Here is a 23,627-nt window from a genome sequence, read left to right as displayed (position 1 = left end):
GTTAGAGTTGGGTGACGTTTTAAGAAGGACATTGCTGCCATTTCTCGACCATTAATATCCCTTAGTAGCCTCTAACAATATCCACGAGAAAGGAAAAAGTGGTTTATGATTCTATACCGGACTGTTAAGACCCTCCTTGATTTTTTTTTTTTTTTTTTTTTTTTTTTTTTTTTTTTTTTTTTTTTTTTTTTTTTTTTTTATAGAACTTAGAATGGTTCAATGGCAGGCGACATATAAAAATTACTGATTACACTTTTGTCTTAGATGCTATGAATATTGAGTGAACTTTCTAACTGACTAATATTAACTTGTGTAGGTAAACCAAAATTTTGGTCTTAGTCTTCCTTAATACTGATCTTGATCCCGGCGTTGCTTAATACTGGTGAGTGCTACTATTAATTTCCTATATTACGGACCACACGGCAATACATAGTATATATGTATAATAACATATACAAACTTATAAAACAATGTTTATACAGTATAAAAATAAATAAATAAAAATAACCTTTATTCTTGAATTATAAATTCTTTTTACATTATACATAGGTATAAATAACAAAACTCATGTTTGGCAGCCGTATGTTTGCACCAGCAAAATGCAAATATTATAACCTTTTTTCTTGTCAGATATTGGTACTGACTTACTTTGCATTATTTCTTTTAGTGGCCAATAATGAGACCAACTGTTATTTATTCTTTATTGTGTCTCCTTAGACATTTATTATTTAGATGAGATAATTTATCCCAGGTATGTATTCTCTCCTACATATTCAAACTATTGGTCATTAAGTCCTTTGATATTTATTCCATAACAACCCCAATCCAGGTTTCTAAATATGTTCTCTAAAATAGTTGAGAAAAGTTTTAACGACAATACACAGTATAAACATAAAGTAAATTTACTGCATATTCGTCAATAATAATAATTCTAAGTCATTATGTAAAATTAATATTACTCACGAAGATCTATGTACTATCTTTGGACAAGATCATGATTGCGAGAGTGCATAGTTTAAAATTAATTTTTAAAATTTAATATACTGGTTGCATAGTTAAATACTAGCGGTATTTTATACAAAGTGACATAGCTCTGGCAGTAACTATAAACATCAAACGTGAATGATGTGATTTCATGACTGACTGTTGAATTTCTGTGAAAAACAAATACAAAATGAAAATTTGTTATTTTTATAACTTGAATTTATTTGACCAATGTATTTTTTTCATAAATAGAATTTTTCAAATGTCCTTTTGTTTTTATCATCAAACAATATATCTCTAAAATATAATTTTTATATTTATAAGTGAGATTAGTATGTTTTTAAAGTTAAAACAATTATTTAACCAACCATTCCTATCGGAAACACAAGTAAATTAGAATGGTTGACATAAACAAATATCTTGAAACTCAACTCGCACTCGCACAACAAAAACGTCACATTAAAAATTTTAAGAAAGAATCTGTCTCACTGAGAAGTAAGACTGCTGCAGAAATAATATCGAAGAAGCAAAATAAACATTTTTCTAAGTGTTCCAAGGATGAACTCAATATAGAACATGGTGAATGCTCTCAAGTTGAGACTTCAACTAAAAAGCCATTTAAAGATGTAGAATCAGATGAAGAGGAATATTTGCCATCTGGTGATGAAAGCAATGATGAGGTATCCATTCCATATATATCAACAACTGCTCGAATAAAACAGAATCTGAAGAAAATAATTGATGATGGTGATCGAAATCAGTATGATGCAAGAATAAAGTGTTGGAAGGTAAATCAAGCCGCTGCATGTTTAGGCAATTATAAAGGAGATATTATTTCTGCAGATATTAAATATATTGTGGATGGAAAAAGTGAGTTTGATAAAAAACATGAGTTACAAAATGGTTTGTATGTACCGAATTACATTTGGAGACAGCTGTATAAATATCAAAAAGTTGGTGTGAAGTGGTTATGGGAACTCCATCAGTTACAGTCGGGAGGTTTACTTGGTGATGAAATGGGTTTGGGGAAAACTGTTCAAATTATTGCATTTTTGGCTGGCTTATCGAATACTGACATTGGCAAATGGAATGGACTTGGACCTTCTATAATTGTAGCACCAGCAACAATAATTTATCAATGGGTTTCACATTTTCATTTCTGGTATCCTGTTTTAAGAATTGCTGTACTGCACCATTCAGGATCTCATGTTGGAAATCACAATAAGCTTATTAGAGATGTGTATCAATCTCATGGTATTTTACTGGTCACATATGCTGGTATTGTGAAGTATTCCAATGAATTATTATCTAGGAAATGGCATTATGTTATTTTAGATGAGGGTCATAAAATTAGAAATCCTAACACACAAGTCAGTAAACTTATTAAAAAGTTAGACACACCACATAGAATTATTATAACTGGATCACCAATGCAAAACAGTTTACAGGAACTATGGTCTCTTTTTGATTTCATGAGCCCAGGCTTATTGGGAACCTATAATGCCTTTATGGAACATTTTGCATTACCTATAACTCAAGGTGGTTATGCTAATGCTACTCAACTTCAAGAAGCAACAGCATTGGAAATTGCTAAAGCATTAAAAAATATAATAACACCTTATATGTTAAGAAGAACAAAAACTGAAGTTCAAGATCATATAAAACTCCCTGAAAAAAATGAACAAGTTTTATTTTGTGCTTTAAGTCAAGAACAAAGAGATCTCTATATGGGTTACCTTATGAGCAGTACTGTTCGTAGTGTTCTAGACAAAGATAATAAATTTGGTGATCCTCTCCGGGCTAGAATTTTAGTAGCTTTATCTACTTTAAGAAAAATTTGTAATCATCCTGATTTATACCTTTATGAAGCACAAGAAAATATTGAAGATGTAAATGAGGATAAATTTGGTCATTGGAAGAGATCTGGTAAAATGACTGTTGTAAATTCTTTATTGAAAATTTGGCAAAAACAAGGTCATAGAGTCTTAATATTTTCTCAATCCCGAGCTATGTTGTGTATATTGGAGCAGTATTTACAAAATCAGAATTACAAATATTTAAAAATGGATGGCTCAGTAAGTGTCAGCCAAAGACAAAATATAATTAAAAATTTTAACGAAATATCAGAATATCTTGTATTTCTATCTACTACAAGAGTAGGAGGATTAGGGGTAAATTTAACAGGGGCTGATAGAGTTATTATATATGATCCAGATTGGAATCCAGCTACTGATAACCAAGCAAAGGAGAGAGCTTGGAGGATAGGACAACAAAGAAATGTTACTGTTTATAGATTACTTTCAGCAGGTACTATAGAAGAAAAAATATATCAGAGACAAATATTTAAACATTTTTTAAGTAATAAAATATTAATAGATCCTAACCAAAAGAATGTTTTAACAACTAGCACTCTCCAAGGTTTATTTACTCTGGAAGAGCCAAATAGTGAAGGAGATACTGAAACTGCTTCTCTTTTTAAACACACAAAAATCAGTGTTACTGACAAGGACAAATATAAAAACACTGATTCCACTTCTGTCTTAAAACTAGAAGAAATGAGAAAAAAAGCAAGAGAAATAAGCAGAAAGATATCAAAAGAAACAGAAAACTCAAAAACTCCACAACTAGAAGATCCTAGAGAAAGATATAAGAAAAAAAGAGAGCTCATACTAAATCCTCCTAGAATTGAAGAACCAGAAATTAATTTGGTTGATGATAAGGTAACTAATGCTTCATTTGACACAGTGATATCGGAAATAGAAATAATTGAAATGCATACAAAAAAGAACTATGAAGAAAATTTAATCCAAAAAGTTTTAAACAGTCAAGAACAAGTTTCGGCACAAGAAGAAAGCACTGAATTACAAAATGATGATATAAAGAGTAAAAATGATAAAGTACTAGATATAATTGAAGATATTACTACCAAAAAACATACACATTCTAAAGAAGAAAATATAAATACAAATTTAAATGCAATTGAAGAGAACTGTTTTTCTGAATTAAAATCAAACAAACGAAATAATAGAAAGCGAAAGCGAAGAGATTCTGAATCAAAGTATGAAATAGATAATTTATTAGCAATTAAGAAAATAAAGAATAAGAAACATAAAATTAATAAGGACAAAATAAGTAATGATGATGATTATGTTTTAACTAAACTTTTCGTTAAAGCTAGTGTCAAAAATGCGTTACAACATGATGCTGTAGTGGGATTGGCTGAAAAGGAGAAGAGGCATAAAATGAAAGAGGAAGCTTTAGTTAAAGCTAAGTTAGCTGTAAGGGCTATAAAGTTTTCTTCTTAATTATCCACACTGTATATAATTGTTGCCTTACTTTTTTCATATTTGTTTTAATACTATAAGTATCAATGTATAATTATAATATGTTTTGCTACATTTAAATCTTTGAATTTTCAATCACCAATCCTAAACAACCTACAAACCTATTTTAATTATTAGTGTGTCCCTGTCTTTCAAATTGAAAAATTAGCGCAAAAGAAAAGAACAAAAAAGCTTAAATAGGTTTACGAGAAGTTTGACGTTTTTATGAATAAGGGCCTTATTGTCGTATTTTCTTAACGTGATGAATCTTACATTTGACCGAGGAGCCGCTAAATAAACTTGAGAGGTTACAAAATTTAGTAATAAGACTTGTTAATATATTAATATATATTGGAATACCGCGCTCGTTTAAAGTGGTTTCCAATCCGACTTCGTCATTACATACCTACATATAATTGTCTGTCCTTTATAATATCCTTAGTGATCCTAATTCTCATACCTACCTTCGTTCCCGGTTCCAATTGTTACCTTCTCCTTCCAGACTTAGACGTCTTGCTTAAACTAGTCCAAGGTACTAAAGTTTACCAGCTATAAAACTCATTTTATGGGTCATTCATTTGCATTCTGTGCTGCACAGTTATGGAATAAACTTCCCGTGGATATTTAAAATATCCGTCCATCTATCGATTCCTTCAAGAAACGATTAAAATTATATTGTCGTTTCAATTTGAATACCTACTACTATTATTAATTACGTTTGTTTATTTATCATTGTGTTCCCATTTATTTAATATGTATATATGTATTCTTGTTTATGTAGGTTTATATTTATAGGTATGTATGGTATATATATATTTTTTTAAAGGGTAATAATGGAATAGTAACCCACTTGCGCTATTGGTATACACCGGCGGGGCACCAGTGAAGAATGATAGGTGAGGATGAAGCAGGTCAGTTAGCCCATCGTGACGAATTCAATAAGAATTGTTCACGATGGATTCCAGTTTAACTATTACACCGTTTTGTCATTTTCTTTCACATTGGGAATTTAGTATGTTTTTGTTTTATACAACTTAGAATGGCAAACAAGCTGACGACCCACCTGATGGAAAGTGGTAACTGTCGCCTATAGACATGAGCAGTACCATGGACATAACAGAGTATACTGTTTCGCCCATGATACCTCCCATGCGTTGCCATTCCTGAGGACTCAGGTGTTATTCCTCTGTACCCAGTAAATTCACGCCATATCCCACTCTTCAAACCGAAACACAGCCATGTAAACATAACTGCTTCACGGTTGAAATACGAATGGGACAGAGGTACCCAAGCAATCGACTTTTGTACAAAGTCTGCCTCTGGTAAAAGTATGAAAAAAGGTAAAATAGTTTAAAAGCTAAAACAGGTTTATTAGAGGTTTAATTTTTTTATGAATAAGGGGATAAGTTTATCTACTATATAGTGGAATCGTTAGAGTCGATAAGTTTGCACTTCCATTTTTGTTGCATGTAAAAAATATACAAACTTTAGGAATAAGCCAAGGACTTTTAGAATTAAGTGTATACTGATAGAATAGGTGAGGTTATCATTGCATTATTATCTACTAAAAAGTAATATAGGTATTATGTAATCATATCTTATCACTAGATGTCGTTGATGGAATTGAAATATAATATTTATAATCTTTTATTTTTTAGACTTTGAATATACTTATTTCATTATAAATATAGTATATTACATTATAAAAAAATTAAAATAAATCTTTTTCAAACAATCCTATAAATCAATGGACTTTGAATAACTATCCAACATCTTTGGGGATATAAAATTTTTAATTCAAGTTACTCTGTGATATTTCTGATTTTTTAATCTGTGTTCTGTGGTTGTCGAAATTTGATAGACTCTGATAGACTCTTAAATACATTTTTGGAGGAGAATTGATAAAATAATTATACTTTAGTGATGTAAACTTGTTAGATCCCTATTTTTCATCTTAAGCTCATTAGAAACATTTAGCTTATATGTTCTGGACAAGTGTGCCTCGTCGTTGAGTGATCTGATCTTCGAATATCTTAGCTTTACCTTGCGGTTGCACAGCAGACTGAAATCGCGCCGCTGCTATGTCTGGGCGAAGAAAACCACCACCGCCGGGGTTCAACTTCGCCCCAAGAGAAGAGACACAAGACATGTATGTGTGATAACAAAAGAATATGGCTAGTATATTAATCTGTAGTAAACATGTAGTAAATGACCACCTACACAGGAAAAATTTTCAAAATAATTACTACATTATACATGAGCCTTTAAAGGACTGATCTGTTTTGTTATGTAATAATATTTATTATTTATTTACTCATTTATTAGAATGTCATTACAGGCAGGTCTTGCCTAATACAACATTTAACATTTATGAATATAAAGTTGTATTAACATAATTAAATATAAATAAGTTACCAAGAGATACAAAACTTTCAGGCTATTAGTGTTCTATTGTCCTATACTCTAACTTATATAAACTGTTCTCTCAGCATATGATTTCTAATAGTTAAATATTACTATTCAACTCTAGCACACTGTATATATAATCCTTGAAATGTATAATTTATATAATTCAAATTTTTTTTATATTTTTTTTATGTGTTATATATAAATATTATTTGAACAAATATAAACTTTCATTTTTCACAGTGTACCACCTCGCAATTTAGAAGAACGGACTACAATAACAATTGGTGAAAATACATTCACTGTACACGCTGATGATCTGGTGAAGATAGGTGACTTGGGCCGTGGGGCGTATGGAGTTGTAGACAAAATGCATCACAAACCTAGTGACACTATTATGGCAGTGAAGGTATTATTTCTATGTAATATGAATGTTAAAATCTATATAAATATCATAAATTATTATTAAAACAGAAGCTATTATTCTTAACTTTGTGCTGAGAGGCAACAAACTGGTTGTTTTTGTTAGCAATGTGCATATGACATCCTTAGTGCTGCAGGTGTCCATAGGCTACAATATTTACCTTGCAGATGGGCTGTATGCTTGTTACCTTTGTGGTATAAGAAAAACATATGTATTACAAATTAAAATTTATCCTGTTACATAAAAGAGTTATATGTGCCCATCACATACATACTTCTTTTTTTAATTATGCTATTTAAATGCTGTATATTGACTATATTAATGTCTTCTATTATGTGTGAACCTCAGCATTCCATGATTATCTTTGCTGTTGCTTTACATAGAAGTGTTCCACAGTCCATGGATATCTATGTAGTATATATATATGAGTTCTTCATTTACCATCATCTTTCCTGGTTGTGTTACATTTTGCTCTCAGTAATGCTCAAATAGTTGTTTTGTGTCTGTTTGAAGGGGCGAACATGGCAGTGAAATTACAAGGTGCAGAAGCATCTTAGTTCTTAGAAATGTGCAATAAATGAGGAATAGGAAGTATGCCATGGGTATCACAGTGTATTGATGTACATGGTGCTGATGATTAGTCTATAGGTAATGATTATCATTTTCCATCCATACCATCCAGGGCAGTTAACTTATTTGTCATTCAAAGTTGTATAATTTTTTTTATCATTATTTTTTTCTATAATTTCAGAGAATCACTTTTAATAATCAATCACTTGAAGTAAAACGCTTGTTAATGGACTTGGATATATCTATGCGAGCCAGTGCTTGTCCCTATACTGTCCATTTCTATGGAGCTATGTTCAGAGAAGGTGATGTTTGGATTTGTATGGAAGTCATGGATACTAGTCTTGATAAATTTTATGTAAAAGTGTACAAAAACAATAGAACCATCCCAGAAAACATACTGGGAAAAATAACATTTTCTGTAGTCAGTGCTCTCAATTACCTCTATTCTCAATTGAAGGTAATACACAGAGATGTTAAACCATCAAATATTCTGATTAACAGACAGGGTGAAGTGAAGATGTGTGACTTTGGAATATCTGGTTACCTTGTGAACTCAATTGCACAAACTATAGATGCAGGTTGCAAACTTTACATGGCCCCTGAGAGGATCGATCCATATGGCAATCCCGCACATTACGACATCCGCAGTGACGTTTGGTCCCTCGGTATATCTCTGATTGAGCTAGCAACAGGCAAATTCCCTTATCAGTCATGGCCTACACCATTTGAACACCTAAAACAAGTCGTCACCGACGACCCACCGAGACTGCCGCCCGGAAAGTTTTCGCCTGAGTTTGAAGACTTAATCACTCAGTGCCTGCAAAAAGATTATCGCAAGAGGCCAAATTATAATGCTCTTTTTTCACATAAGTTTTGCGTCGAGCATGGCAACAAGGAGACAGATGTCGCCTCATTTGTCCAAGAAATATTGAATTTACCTGATGATTCCTAGTAATAGGAAAAAATGTGTTTAACTAATACTAAAATTAGTAGTAAGTATTGTTATTAACCTTTTAATTTATAAATATGTTAATATAGTGAAGTATTGAGTTTATATAATATGTAGATGAAAATCTGAACGTTAGTTGTGTTATACAATATCACTTGTCCAGAATCAATCTATTATTTGTTATAATGTATATATTTTTAACTGTGATGAGTATATGCAATTATGGATAGAGATGGCTTAAAATTAATAATTTTGTAATACAACAATGTTGACTGGAAAATAGGTATAATAAACATCACAAACTAATTGGTCTTAATAAAAACATTATTTAACTTTATAACGTGTATTTTGTCTTTATTTATAATATGTCAAGTGTGAGTAAAATACAAGTATTGTATATAATGTTTATTGGAAACAGTCAAGTCCCTGTAAAATAGTCTTATAATAAAAAAATTAAGTACAAAATAGCATATTAGGTACCGTGTTAAGTACATTGTCACATTTTCTCTTAAACATAATATCGTCGTTTTGGCTTCGTTAACATTTTCAAGTCTATCAAAAAATAATACTAAAACGTAATTGACTAGTAGTTTAAGTCATAATCAAAATGGCGAGTTCATTCCCAGCTTTGTTCCAAAATCTAACCTGGCCCGTCTTCGGTTGCGGATGTCGGCTCTGGAAATAGAATAATATAAAATTAGCTATATGCTAGACAGCATTAAACCATGACGATATTTCGTAAAAATAAACATGAAATATTTTAGAAATGCCAACAAATCCTTTATTATCTTAATACTGTATTCAATACCATAGGCGTAGTTACAATTTATACTTAATTTCCGGCTATCACTAGACTCTGGTATTTATACATTGATTAATGTATAAATACCAGATAACTTTTATATAATATAACTTTTTTGCAATTTTGTTTTCCGTCCTAACCAACTTCTAAAAGAAAGAGGTGCTCAGTTCGGTTGTATGTGTTCTATGTTTCTACATCATACTCTATCAGTTGTAAACAGATTTGGAAAATATTTTTTTATCTGAAAGGATATACATACAGATTGGTCTTACAGAAATTTTATCAAAATCGCTTCAGTAGTTTTTAAATCAAAATAAACTAGATTTTTTTGTGAAATACAATTATGAAATTTAACATATTTTCCAAAGAAACGTGGACAGAAAAATTTGATCACCTGAACGCTGACTACAATAAACTTTACGCCGCTATTTGAACCATGTTTCTATGGTAAAAATATTTATGTTAATGGGTTCTACCCACCAATAATGTTAATGTTTTCATCTCATCATTGCATTCCGTTACAAGATGCTGAATCATATATTATTTTAATGCTTTTGTGTTAAATAAACACAAACAAAAATACGCACTTGATCTCCTGCCACTTGATAAATTCATTGAGCACAAAGATGAACAGCAGGGAGATGACGTAGCCAAACGCGAGGGGCCACGGCACGTGGTACTGTAACTCGCACAGATGCCAACTCTCGCAGAACCCGTACTTGTTACTGAGCATTGTGACACTGAATATACACTGTAGTAATATCCTGAAAAATAAATAACATACTCATGCTAGGTACACAATGTGGCAAATGTTCTAGAAGACCCCCCAAAAAGATCTATTTTTTACGATTTTTCAAAGTCATATTAAAGTTAAAAAAAATGTTTTTCTAAAAAACCGTACCAGAGCCTTATAGAAGAATTCATTTAAGTTTCTGAAACCCATCGTCGATTTTCTGTGTAACCATTGGTTGTCACCATTGGTTGAGATATTGATAAACAAAGATAAAATGATCCATTTTCATTCAAAGTCCGATAGCTCAGCGAGAACTGGTCATGTAGAGACCAAAAAGAAACAAAATTAAAGCTAAATGAATAACCTATTTAATCCATAAGGTGGTCAAGTTGGAAATATATTTTTCAAGTTCGTACACCAAAAATAAGATCGAAAAAAAAATGCAAAAGTTATTTTTCATGACATTCATTAAAGTTGCGCGATAAGTATTATTAAAAAAAAAAATTTGCCAGATCCAAAAATTAGAAACTTCAAACTTCAAATTGCTTTTTTCTTATTCCAATACGACAATTTTTATCAAAAATACAGCCATTTGAAAAAATCACCTAAAATTTAGATTTTTTTATGCTTTAATATTTTTCGCTAGTATATATGGGATGGAGAGGGATACAGGCTACGTATTATTCCGGTCAGTAAACATATCCCAGTCACGCGGACGAAATCGGGGTGTTAAAGCTAGTAATAAATATTTTTATACTTACAAAACAACAACACTTCCCGACCATACTTTGTTGGTCCAAAAACTTCTTTGCCAAATAGACGATTGTCGATGTACAAATGATAATGAGATCACAACTGCAAACAAATGTTCCACTATTAATTGGTTTAATTCAAACATTTACTTATACAAAAGTTTAATTAGAATGTAATAGATATACATACAAATTTTATGAAAAAAAAAAAAAACTAAATGTCAGTGGAATCGGTATCAATATCAGTTGCGTGGTCTAAATAAAAGAAACAAGCGGAAAAAAATTATGTTACAAATGTAACATAATTTTTTTAACAATACAAATACAATACATTTGTAAAGACAATATTTTTCAGCCATCGTCATGTTTATAAATATTAAATTTAAAACCACTGTCGAATTGTTATTTTAAAACGACATCAAAAAGAAAAAGGTTTCCAATTCAGTTGTATTTTTTTTTTCAAATTTAAATCATCTTTATTCAAGTAGACTTGTTTGCAAGCACTTTTAAATCGTCATTTTTTTCTGAATGCAGGGTCTGTGTTTGTTTTTATGATGACACCTCATAACTTCACTAGTTGTAAACCGATTTGGTTTTTTTTTTTTCATCTGAAAGGATATACTTACCAGACTGGTTCCATTAAAATTGGTTTAGTAGTTTAGTTTCTAAATAAAATAACTGGTTTTGCCACAATTGAAGTTTTTTTTTTAGACTCAATTATGTTGAAACAATAGATAATTATAATTTTTCATACTAAAGTCATCTGCTTGCGGAGCATACTATACCCAACATACTCGAGCAGTATTTAAGTATCTCCGTCCCAGTCGTATTACTGCTGTGAAGCATGCGCTTGCGTAGCTGTTTAAGTTTGAAAAGTAGGGCATGACAGTGAAATTATAAGGTAATATTTTAGTACTCAGAAATGGTGGCGCATGAAGGGTTTTCATCGGCGTACATCGTATTCTCTGTTGATGGCTATAGCAGATGGTTACCATTTTCCAAGAAGTGGGTTTAATGGCAGCATGTAGTGGCAAACTGATACCACTACATGCTGCCATTAAACCATACTTTTATTAAAGAGAATAAAGAGAATCAGCAAAGAATAATATATTTTATGTTACAATCAACAACTATATATGAACATGTAGTTACCATAGCGACCTAAACACAGATATATAACTACACTGATTTAAGATCACTAGACGTGCCACATACTGGAAGTGCTTCCATAACAACTTTCACTCTTAAGTAACTTATAAATTAAACTTATTGTGAAATAATAAATTTAAATTGTACCTAAATGCAATGTTATCAACGCGAGTGTGATGTGCTGCGCGAGATAGAACCCGTCGTAGAAGTCATCGCCCCAGCCGTGCCAGCTGCGCTGCGTCAAGTCTATTGCCGGCTCGGCGTCCAAGTTCACCGGGTACACGATCCAGCACGACGTGGAGTTGGTCGCCGCGGATATTTGCTCGCAGAAAGCGCGCAACGTGAACCCGTATAGCATCAGGATGGATATAGCAGACGGTAGGAACTTGCATGCGTAACACCAGAACACAAACACCGCCATCTGTAAATACATTATGTGAATTTTTATTTGGGTTTTGCTTTAATTGTTATTAACAAAATCGAATTACTATATACGTAATTAAATAAGTTGTACAATTGGCGGTTCTGAATGTATATTTTCTATTTATAACACCTCAGAATTATATATAAATTATATATATAATAGTCTTTCAGTTTTATCTTATAAGTAATCTGGTGTGAAGTAAACTAAATATCACTTGCTACTTGGGTTATAGAAGTGGCACATAGTTTGTATGTGTAGTAGTAAGTGCGTGTAATTACACCAAAATTCAAAACGTTTTAAATTTTATATTTAAAACGAATCAGCATTGAAGGGTACGTACCTGCGCGGTCATATGGAGGTTCGGGCGAGTGGCGGCGCGCTGCATGATCGCTGCGTCGAGCGGCGCGAAGACCAGCGTCGCCGCCAGCAGCGGCACGCACACCACGCCGGCCCACGCCGCGCCCCCCGCGCTCAGCGACAGCGGCAGGAACGCGCACAGCGACCCCACCTACACACACGCACACACACAGCGGCCGCCGGCCCCACGCCGCGCCCCCGCGCTCAGCGACAGCGGCAGGAACGCGCACAGCGACCCCACCTACACACACGGCACACACGCGTACAGCGGCCGCACGCACACCACGCCGGCCCACGCCGCGCCCCCCGCGCTCAGCGACAGTGAGCTTGCCTATATACACGGCACCCAAGCATACAGACAATATAATGTAAATTAAAATATTACTCAGAATAACATACCTGCAATAAAGCAATAAAACAGGAGCTGCAAAGCCAGAACTGCGTGCTGTTCCACAAGCACATCATGAAGTGGCGTGACATTGTGATTAGTGTGAACAGCGACACGTCGGCGTCGCGCGTTATCTGCACACACACATACATGTATATTATATTATTAGACATTTTTATTAATTATAACATAGTATTTACTACATAACTAGGAACAAAGCGGCATACAAGCATACGTCATTTTCGTTATATCTGTGTTTGTGTAAATATTATTTTTAATGACATATGTGACGGTATCATAAATAAAGTTTATATAATAGTATGTTCAGTTAGTATTAGTATACTCTTCACAGTGAATAGACAATGACAAATTTCAATAACTAACATAGAAATATTAAAATATTTAAAATAATTAATCACATATGAAGGTGTTCACAATGTGTACGATACACAATAATGCTACAAGCATTTTACCTTTTTACTACAGTAGTTAGTAAATGGTTGGTTTTGCCATTTGTTTTGCAGCTTCATGCGCAGCGTGCAATTATGAAAATTGTTATTTAAATTTTAACAATTATAAATTAATTAGAGACTTCTTTATGAAACATAGAAGCAAACAAGCTGCTAGTTTAGAATAACAAGTTGACGGCCAACCCGTTGGAACGTGTAATCATCGCCCACAGCCATGATCTGCACAATAGATATTATAGATTACATTGAAGCTACCTATCCCCTAATACCTTTATCCTTGAAGATCTAATCGGAGGTATTAGGCAAGGATAATCATAAAGACTGTTTCTACCTACAACCCAGCGATAATATTTCTAAAATTGATATTTTGTTCCAAAAAAGAAGTCGAAATACAAAACAAAATTTTGTCCAACTCTCAAGTATTTTGTTAGATACAAAACCTGCCTGTATAAATTATTTTGGAGTGCAGTATGGGCGATAACATAATCTATATTTTCTTTCAATTTTATCTGGTCTATAGAGCTGCAGAATTATATTTTTCATTTTTATTATTATTATTATTTCAGTCGATTGACTGTCCACTGCTGAACAGTTATTCCAGTAGTTGCCACGTTTGGCAAGCGAGTTGCCAATCGCAGTCAGGCCTTTATGCCGGGACCACACGGTATATATTTTTAATATTTATATATAATTAAATGCCACTGAACATATTAGAAAATGTCATCGAAAACTTAAACTAAGCTGAACTAGTACTACAGATACTAAATAACTGATAAGCAAGCTTACTTTCCTTCTAATAAAAAAAAAAGAAGAAAGAATTAATGGAATAATCATTAAATTATTGACAGTTGGGCCGATTTTGGGAGATATTTCTCTTATCTCTTAATATAATATTATAATTTGATAATTTCGCAAAATTACTACTTTATGCACCATCATGTACTAAAATTATAATAATATTGCCTTAAATCTATTAGGAAATTAGGTAATATGGGACTATACAATAAAGATTTTGCTGTGATATCAAATAGAAATTTTAGTTTTAGAAATAGATTTACAAACATGGCGCAATGGAATTGACTTCAGTACTACGAACTATTAAAAATATCAAAATTAAACAAATCCAAAATCCAAATATATATATATATATATATATATATATATATATATATATATATATTATTAACTAGGACCCTCATTAGACACTGGAAACTAAACAAGCACATGGCCCAACTAGACTTCTGCCCAAAAAGTGTTTGCAGAATTTTGTCACAATGATGAAGAAACATCGTAGTACTGAATGCGTCGCTGTAGCCCACTCATACATAAACGATATATCTCTTTTGGAAAACACATTCTATATCCTGAGAAGATAAAAAGCGTCGCTACAATAAATATCTAAAAATCCCTGTCGTTGATAGGAATTAGCAGCGAACTTTTAAAAAAAGGGCGAACACAAAAGATTATGGAAAGGTTGCAGTGTCACAGGTTTTTCTGCCTGAAAAAGTCCGTCTTTCAATTAGTCTTTTGCTAATAACCTAACAGTTCTATATTTTAAGCCTCTATTAGGCAAGTAAAATGAGTTATCTCTTACCGATAATGAGCAAGGTATCGAATTGAGTGAGCGCGCCAAGTCTATGGGCCCAACACATTTTCCGGGGACCTGGTATGGTGGCATTTTTTGGCACAACACTGGATATAGAGGTTCAACGGCTATGCTGAAATAGAAAACATAAAAATAAATAAAAACACATCATAAAAATTATTTTTAAAATGTACAAATAAAGCCATTTCATGTGTAACCCCACTTGGACTAGTAGGTAAATTTTGAGAATCCCCTTTGGACCCCCTCTCAAAAAAATAAAAATATTTTTTCAATTATTTCCATTGCAATATGTGTAGGTTAACAATATATAAAATAATTCCAAATTGCAAAACAATAACATTAGTAGATGCTTAGATATAGCGCTGTGACAGACGAATGAAGTCGCATCATAAGGGTTCTTTGGTACCTTTTTGGTACGGAATCTTAATGATTGTCACACGCTGCATACTTTGAAGGGTACGTAAAACCGTCATTTGGTAAGCTATATTAAAGGCATAACGAAGGTTTCCTAGAAATACTTAACACCAGAGGGCAGTATTAGTAGTAGGTAACAGTGTCATCAAAAATAGCAAGCGAAATCTTTAGCATTCTTTTTGTTCTGTAAAAACGAACATTATTCATGTTTAGTAAACAATATAATATTTAAATAGTAAATTAAAATAATACAGTATATAGTAATAAATAATACCTGGCATCCGCCTGCATAAATATTTCCATATTTAAACAGTTGGCGGCCGATCCCATGACGCAGACCACTTCGCCGTATTCCTGTTCGTGTAAACAAAATATGTTTATTTGTGTGTGTATATACATATATATTAAATGATATTTGTAAACCAAGTATCTGTTTAAGGATATATAGTACTTATTAGGTACGAATATAGTACATATTCTACAAAGAGTAAGTGTAAAACAGGCGATAAGTCATTCGACTTGAGCAAATTGAAAAATAAATCACGAAAAATGTGATATTACGTTGAATTTTATGTATATGTATAGTAAAATGTGGGCACGTTGCAAAACGTTAACGTCAACGGTCGACAAATGCCTCTTACAAGCCCATTAGTCGCGAGTATATATTTTTATGTACCTTTAATACAGATAATTTATATAATTTATAATAATACATAATTTAACACAGTTTGCCAACTGCTTAACTACTAAATACTTAAAGTATGGCTGGCTGGGTCTCAGTCTAGTTCATACAATTGTTTTTCTATACATGTTTTTAATTTTATTAATTGTAACCTGTTAAATATTTAATAAAATAATATAAAAAAGTTAGAATTAAAACGTAGTCTATGGTAAATTTTTTTGATGTAACCATGTAATGGGCACTTTATACTTGATACATAAACAAATATCATTGGACGTAATACATTGGTATTGAGGCGGACGTGTGCGACTGTGCATACCTGCATGATCTGCACCATGAGCTGCACGGAGCGCGCCGTGCAGTCGGTGAACAGTGACACCAGCAGAGGCACGTTATCCACCTGCTCGATGTGAGGCCTGATGTTCTCGATGCCGCGCGGCAACTTCGCCTAGACACATTTTTATAAAATAAGCATACAGAATAGGCAAAACCTAACTGCCGTTGCCAACACGCCTACCAAACGTGGCAACTACTGGCACTCCCCTGATTAGGGGAAGGTCTATATTTAGCAGTGGACAGTTAATGGATGATATAATGATGATGATGTTGATGATAAAGAATAAGCGTGATACAATATAGGACAGTGACAGATATGTATGTATGGTTTTCAGGGGAAACCGTGTGGAGATCCACCTTTTTTTTTATACAACTTAGAATGGCAAACAAGCTGACGGCCCACCTGATGGAAAGTGGTAACCTTCGCCTATAGACATGAGTAGTACCATGGACATAACAGAGTATAGTGTTTCGCCCATGATACCCCCCATGCGTTGCCATTCCTGAGGACTCAGGTGTTATTCCTCTGTACCCAGTAAATTCACGCTATATCCCATCCTTCATACCGAAACACTGCCATGCAAACACAACTGTTTCACGGTTGAAACACGAATGGGACAGAGGTACCCAAGCAATCGATTTTTGTACAAAGACTAAACCTGACATTGATTTTTAAGGGGCTTTTAGTCCCTATTACTCATTGTTCGGCGGACGTGTACAATAAACTTACCCTATTGCTCATGTCGAAGTTAACCGGTGCGGAGTGGTCGGTGGAGTCTGTAAGGCAGGACAGCGAGCGGCACGCGTCCACCGGCGAGCCCGCGCCCTCGCCCTCGTCCAGCAGCGAGTCCGAAGATGGGTGGCTCGTTGCAATACTGCCGCGCTGCATCGATAATTTATAAGAGACGACAATTCACATGATCATTTGTATATAACTTTATCAAAAATATAAAATGTAAAAAAAGTCTAAATCTCGCAACGCAGTTCTTCCACTAAAAAAATTTGTGACATCTCATATAAAACCGAGCCACTTATTTTTTTTAATGGACTATAATGGAATGGTAACCCCACCCGCGCTATCGGTATACACCGGCGGGGCACCAGTGAAGGATGAGAGGTGAGGATGAAGTAGATCAGTTAGCCCATCACGACGAATTCCACAAGAATTGTTCACGATGGTTTCCAGGGGGAACCACGTGGAGGTCGACCTAATAGGGCATATTGCTAGCAATGGAGCTGTCAAACTCTATTGATAACAATCCCTTCTCCCCCCCCCCCCCCCATAGCCACTTATTAGGTACCTATAGAAGCACCTATTCAACAACTTTGTTATAAATTGTTATATAAAACAGTTATTTATAAATATTTATAGTGATTGATACGGTATCAATATTTGACAGTTACAGAATATTAGTCTTTATTTCTGTATTAATTATAATAACCTAAAAGAGGTTTTATTAACTAAGTGTATTTTATCACTTTCTTCCAAATTGAAATATTATATATTCATTATTGCACTTGATTCCGTATGAATTATGTACAATGAAGATTTTACAATAAAATACAATTGACCAAAAAGATACAGCGATTAGTTTAACAACTTGTTAGCAAGCGTGGGCTTATCGCTAAAAGAAATCTCATCCAGCCAACCCAGTGCAGTGAGAGAGAAAATAATTAATTGGCGGGTAATTTAATGCAGGAAATGTACAGGTAAAAATAATATAAATAAAACAAACATATAAAAATTGTAAATAAATAAATAAATATTAAGGCAAAAGAAAAAGGCAAACCACTTAAATAACTAAAAAAGGTTTTTGAGATGTTTTTATAAGGATAAGCCCTTTAAGACATAAAATCAACTCGACAACACTGTCATCTTAAAGTAGCATCAAGCACATACGTAGATGTATCACGTATGATATGTAGGTACATACCTTCAGACCGCTGTGCGTGGTTATAGAATGGCGAGCCTTCTTGATCTCGTTGTCAAATTTGACGGTGGTGTGTTCCAGGTTAATCGCCCCCGGGGCCGACATCGACATCGCCTTCGTCGACGCCATCTTGTGGCTGACGTCACACACACACAAACATATATAGCAATGGTCAACGATCGCACATTTGGAAAGTATACCACGAGTATAAGCGTAAGGCGAGCATAAGATGTCAGTGGCATGTTAGATCCTTAGATTATACAGATAGTGTCTCTATATAAAGGCTTCAAGAAAATCGAGTCAATTTTTTTATACAATTTTGCGTGATAAATAGTTGAGTGTTATAACTTCTATATTTATTTTGTTTTTTAACGCGTAAAAACTAATTTTATTTATTAATATGTAAATATAGATACGTATACATATACATTATACGCGTAAACATAAAGGATACTGATGAAAAAAAAATAAGTCAATTAATTAGCTGACAAAAAGTTGACCCGTTTTTGAGAATCGATGCTCTATTTATATAATCTAAGGTTAGAACATAAATTTTGTATTACATTTGTTACATTTGTTTTTTTTTCTTTGGAGCAAAATTAATAATGGTCAATTTCTAGCAAATTGTTTATTAAACTAATTATATATACTGTATTAAAAAAATTCAATACACTAAGTATATTTAATTTTTCCAAATTTTTTTTTTAGTATCCAGTAATGTTACTGTAACAATGAAGGTTTTGTAATAAATTGATGATTTGGGCGTGTTTTTGTATGTGTATAAAAATTTAACAACTTCTATGTCAATTGTGGATATCAATAATTTATATTATTATAGCACTCTTTATTATTAACTGTTGAAATAAAAATTAATTTTGGAAATATATTTTGATGTACACAATTGATGTAACATACCAAAATAAACAGTGGCCATTCATAAATGATAGTAATTCCTTTTCACAGGGACAATGGAATATTATATAAAATAATAACATTAAAGGGGAGTAAATACTAAACTACGTTTATCTTAAAAAATATTACATTCTTAATAAAACCACTTGAATTACTATCATTAGATGAAAATAAAACTGTGTCTTCTTATCCTACTTTTTATATAAATAAAATATACTCACTTCAGTCCCAAGGATTGTATAATTTCGAATGCAAAGAAATTGAGCCATTGTTGAATTGAACCGTTAACATTCGGCTATTCTATTCGTTTCGTCTTATAAACCAATCGTAAGCGTGTTTAAAACTGCTTCTCAATTATTTATTTCCAATAAATTGAATACTGTAAATTAGATAGATAGATACTCTTAAATATACTCTATACTCTACCCACTTACACTATCTTATATTAGGAAATGCCCAAATAAAATATTGATATTGTCATATATACAAATATATTTACTAATACAACACGAGTGGTTCCATTTCTTTGCTCTCGAACACAGCATGCACGGTCTGTAAATCCAAAGCGGGCCAAGCAGATAGTCGTGCAAACGGATACATAATAAAAGCTTAAGTATAATGAATGCAGAGGCCGTTCAATTTTGTAATACTTAAAGCTATCTTAACGGGAACAATAATATTCAGATTTGTAGAGCAATTTTAACAGTTTAAAAAGTAATTAATCAATTTAAGAATAATCTACATAACTTTTTATTAAATAAATTTTACTATTTGACGAAGGAATATTTAAATGACAAAAGAAGTATGAGATAATTTTATTTTATTTTTGCAATGTAATATTTAATATTTATGGGATTTGATGTATAAAAATAATAAATTAACTACGAATTTATACGCCGGAAACGGCAAGACATGTTTGGGATATTTATTACAATTTAAGACGATATTGTGTTAATAAATAAAAGAATTAAATTGAATAGATAATATTAATTTTACAACTGCAATTATTTTTTGCACAGTTAATCAAAATATATTTATATAGACAACATACAAATATAAATTTACTAGAGGGAGACTTTGTACAAAAGTCGATTGCTTGGGTACCTCTGTTCCATTCGTGTTTCAACCGTAAAGCAATTGTGTTTGCATAGCTGTTTCGGTTTGAAGGGTGGGATATAGCGTGAATTTACTGGGTACGGAGTAATTACACCTGAGTCCTCAGTAATGGCAACGCATGGAGGGTATCATGGGCGAAACAGTATACTCTGTTATGTCCATGGTACTGCTCATGTCTATAGGCGACGGTTACCACTTTCCATCAGGTGGACCATCAGCTTGTTTGCCATTCTAAGTTGTATAAAAAAAATTCATTGTGCTATCTATAAAGGCGGCGTTAACAATTACCATCAGATATTCCGTCAGTCTTTGTATTGTTTTTTACTATATAAAAATAAAAGTCAACCAAATGACGTGCAAATATATTACCTTGATGATATTTTAAATACACAACCAGGACTCAACGCGATGTAGAAGCTTTTACAGGTAAATAAAGCTTACATACCAGGCCCCTAGACAAGTGGCAAACGAATTCATCGATGGAATCGACATCGCTAGTGAGTCTGTGAGATAGAATGAGACAGCAATGTCGGATGTCTCATTCCAATTCACGGACTCGCTAGCGATTTTGATTCCATCGAAGAATTCGCTTGCCACTTGTCTAGAGGCCTTGCTTCTATATTGTTGACGTTTCGACGTGGATTGCATCACGTCATGGTCACGACACTACTAATATATTTTATTATATGGTATTATCTACTTGTAAAGGCTTTTACATCGCGTTAAGTTCCGATTGTGTATTTAAAATATGTGTAAACAACGTGAAAGTTTAAAATTAACTACCTTGATGACGTCTCAAATATATATTAAAATACACTATACAAATTATCTGATTTTATTCCTTGAAGCTTTCATCAATCTGTCTTTTTGGAGGGGAAAAAAAATACTCTTGGGAAGGGATGATGTTTGATTCGTGCAGAAAGCATATGGAATCCGCCACCAGTGTTAAATGCTCTTGATAATGTGTGGTTTTAGTAGCACATCAAATGAATGCATGCAAACAATGAAAATGACAATGAATTACATGACTAAAAATTGTTTTTAAACCATGCAGTGCCAATACATTGGAAATCAGAAATATACGTCAAAGTATTCATAGACTTTGAAATGTAATTTTATAATTATGGAACATAAATAAATTAAAAATGTAAAATTTTAATTATGAAAATTAAAAAAAAAAATCGCGTCAAGTTTAACCCTTAGCGACCGAATGAGGTAAATATTTACTACAGGCAAAAACCAATGCAATTTAAAGTTTTAAAAACTTGGAATATGTTATAGAATGTCTATGAATTTTATAAAGATCTAATTCGTTATGGAAATTCTAATATTGTATATAAGAATTTCCAGTCCGACTTTTGAATGGGGTAAAAAGTACCCCAGTATGTACGTTATGTCACGGGACCGAAGTTTGACCGCCAAGGGTTAAGAGAGTTCATAACATTTGCGCACCGAAGTGTGGCAACGTCGCAATTATCTGTCAATTTTTAAAAACAATTTAACATTTTACAATGTTTCTGAGTGATTATTTAAAAAGTGCTCTGCTACCGAACTAAAACGTCAATTCTATAATACGTTGCATATAAATCATTAAAAACTTTGTACTTACTTCATATTTAAAGGATAAGTTTTTGCCATCAAAATCAAAATAGTGACAGCTTAATAAAAATATGATTGCATGATTCATATCCTAGTTTATTATAAGAGCACTTTTTAAATAATCGATCAGAAATATTAAAAAACGTTCATTACTTTTTGAAATTTGACAGTTAATTGCGACGTTGCCACATTCGTTAATACCGAAAGACCCTCGGTAGACTCATGCACGAACCTTTGACTTTATATCTCCGATTGCCGAAGTAAGTGTGAGCGTGTCGTAAGTGAAAAGCGAGAGGGCGATAGAGACAAACCTATAGTAAAAGCCGAGCGTAGGCGTTTCATATTTATCGATGTTTCTAGTGAGTCGCGAGGCCGTGTTAGCGCGCTCCTTGCCCGCATTCGGAAGGTTTTGCGACGACAGCGGCGAACCACTCTTGCTGTCGACAACACGGGCCTTCAGTGGCAGTCGACAGTCGGGGCACATTATAACAAATAATCCTACTACCTTCATCAATATTATAAATGTGAAAGTTGTTTCCTGTTGGCGCCTTAATGGCTTAACCAATGACTATGAAATTTCATACACGTACTATATGGGATGAAGAAAATAGACTTTTTATCCCGGTCAGTGAACATATCCAGGGCACGCGAACGAAGTCGTGGGTAACAGCTAGTGCTATTAATAAATGTTTGCAATTAAAGTTCGTAAGGATATATGTGTGGATGGATATATTTGTTATTGTTTTAAGCAAAAATTAATAAATGGATTTGAATGAAATTTAGTGATCGAATAGTCAATATCCTAACTCAACATATAGAATACTTTATATATTAATTCACACCGTTGAAGTCGCAGCAGGCGGCTAGTAGTATAAATATGAAAGTGTGTTTGTTTGTTACCTCTTAACATTTAACATCTCAATCAATCGTTATCAAATTTCGTAAACACGTAGCATTTGGGATAAAGAAAAACACAGTTAAAATTTGACAATATTTAAAATTTGAGATTATATATTTCTATAATTTAGATTATAGAAATCCAATAGTGAAGCTACATAAAGACAATTTATACGCCAATGTTCACATTTGTCTGGCCATTAGATATTAAAAAAAAAAAAGTAAAAATGGCAGCTCATTTGAAATGCATGGAACTGTACCTACAACAAATCTAAGAACTATGTGATTCCTTGTTCGTAACAATAAACTGTGTAATAACCGAATTTGTTCGTTAATTTGTAAATAATTTTCAAATTCCTTTTTTAATTTTCATAAAATAGCTTTTTTATTAGGTCATTTAAAA

The 23,627-nt window shown here is 32.9% G+C and overlaps 3 protein-coding genes and 1 long non-coding RNA gene across 4 annotated transcripts in view; 2 read left to right on the top strand and 2 right to left on the bottom strand.

Annotated features, from left to right (window-relative positions):
- Positions 1-184: 184 nt before the first annotated feature.
- On the bottom strand, positions 185-4,952 carry LOC128202580 (uncharacterized). Its single transcript, XR_008253871.1, has 3 exons — positions 4,772-4,952; positions 964-1,154; positions 185-846 (listed from the first exon to the last, which is right to left on the bottom strand). It is a non-coding gene; the product is annotated as an uncharacterized LOC128202580 (long non-coding RNA).
- On the top strand, positions 1,100-4,382 carry LOC113512557 (DNA excision repair protein ERCC-6-like). Its single transcript, XM_031909368.2, has one exon. The coding sequence runs from the start codon at positions 1,383-1,385 to the stop codon at positions 4,287-4,289; it is 2,907 nt and encodes a 968-aa protein (XP_031765228.1). The 5' UTR covers positions 1,100-1,382; the 3' UTR covers positions 4,290-4,382.
- Positions 4,953-6,129: 1,177 nt separating the features above from the next.
- On the top strand, positions 6,130-8,996 carry LOC113510839 (dual specificity mitogen-activated protein kinase kinase 6). The gene is made up of 3 exons (XM_026894377.3): positions 6,130-6,456; positions 6,957-7,122; positions 7,889-8,996. The coding sequence occupies exons 1-3, from the start codon at positions 6,389-6,391 to the stop codon at positions 8,657-8,659; spliced, it is 1,005 nt and encodes a 334-aa protein (XP_026750178.1). The 5' UTR covers positions 6,130-6,388; the 3' UTR covers positions 8,660-8,996.
- A 52-nt stretch (positions 8,997-9,048) lies between these two features.
- LOC113513157 (transmembrane protein 94) overlaps positions 9,049-23,627 on the bottom strand; it is a 31,711-nt gene continuing 17,132 nt past the window's right edge. Inside the window, 13 exon segments of the mRNA XM_052903356.1 lie at positions 9,049-9,331; positions 10,046-10,222; positions 10,953-11,046; positions 12,240-12,513; positions 12,857-13,024; positions 13,273-13,395; positions 13,915-13,950; positions 15,326-15,449; positions 16,026-16,105; positions 16,753-16,881; positions 17,500-17,652; positions 18,704-18,836; positions 22,639-22,764. Coding sequence (XP_052759316.1) covers positions 9,259-9,331; positions 10,046-10,222; positions 10,953-11,046; positions 12,240-12,513; positions 12,857-13,024; positions 13,273-13,395; positions 13,915-13,950; positions 15,326-15,449; positions 16,026-16,105; positions 16,753-16,881; positions 17,500-17,652; positions 18,704-18,836; positions 22,639-22,764 — 1,690 coding nt within the window. The 3' untranslated portion in view covers positions 9,049-9,258.

The sequence above is a fragment of the Galleria mellonella genome, unplaced genomic scaffold (assembly GCF_026898425.1).
Source record: "Galleria mellonella isolate WM207_F2 unplaced genomic scaffold, CSIRO_AGI_GalMel_v1 utg139, whole genome shotgun sequence".
Classification (NCBI taxonomy): Eukaryota; Metazoa; Arthropoda; class Insecta; order Lepidoptera; family Pyralidae; genus Galleria; species Galleria mellonella.
This window is presented reverse-complemented; position numbering and strand designations above follow the sequence as displayed.

What these genes read in the sequence shown, in the direction of transcription:
- LOC113512557 (XM_031909368.2), top strand. Translation starts at nt 1,383, where the DNA reads ATGGTTGACATAAACAAATATCTTGAAACTCAACTCGCACTCGCACAA.
- LOC113510839 (XM_026894377.3), top strand. Translation starts at nt 6,389, where the DNA reads ATGTCTGGGCGAAGAAAACCACCACCGCCGGGGTTCAACTTCGCCCCA. An exon ending in AGAGAAGAGACACAAGACAT is followed by an intron (nt 6,457 to 6,956) that starts GTATGTGTGATA and finishes CATTTTTCACAG; the next exon opens with TGTACCACCTCGCAATTTAG. An exon ending in ACACTATTATGGCAGTGAAG is followed by an intron (nt 7,123 to 7,888) that starts GTATTATTTCTA and finishes CTATAATTTCAG; the next exon opens with AGAATCACTTTTAATAATCA.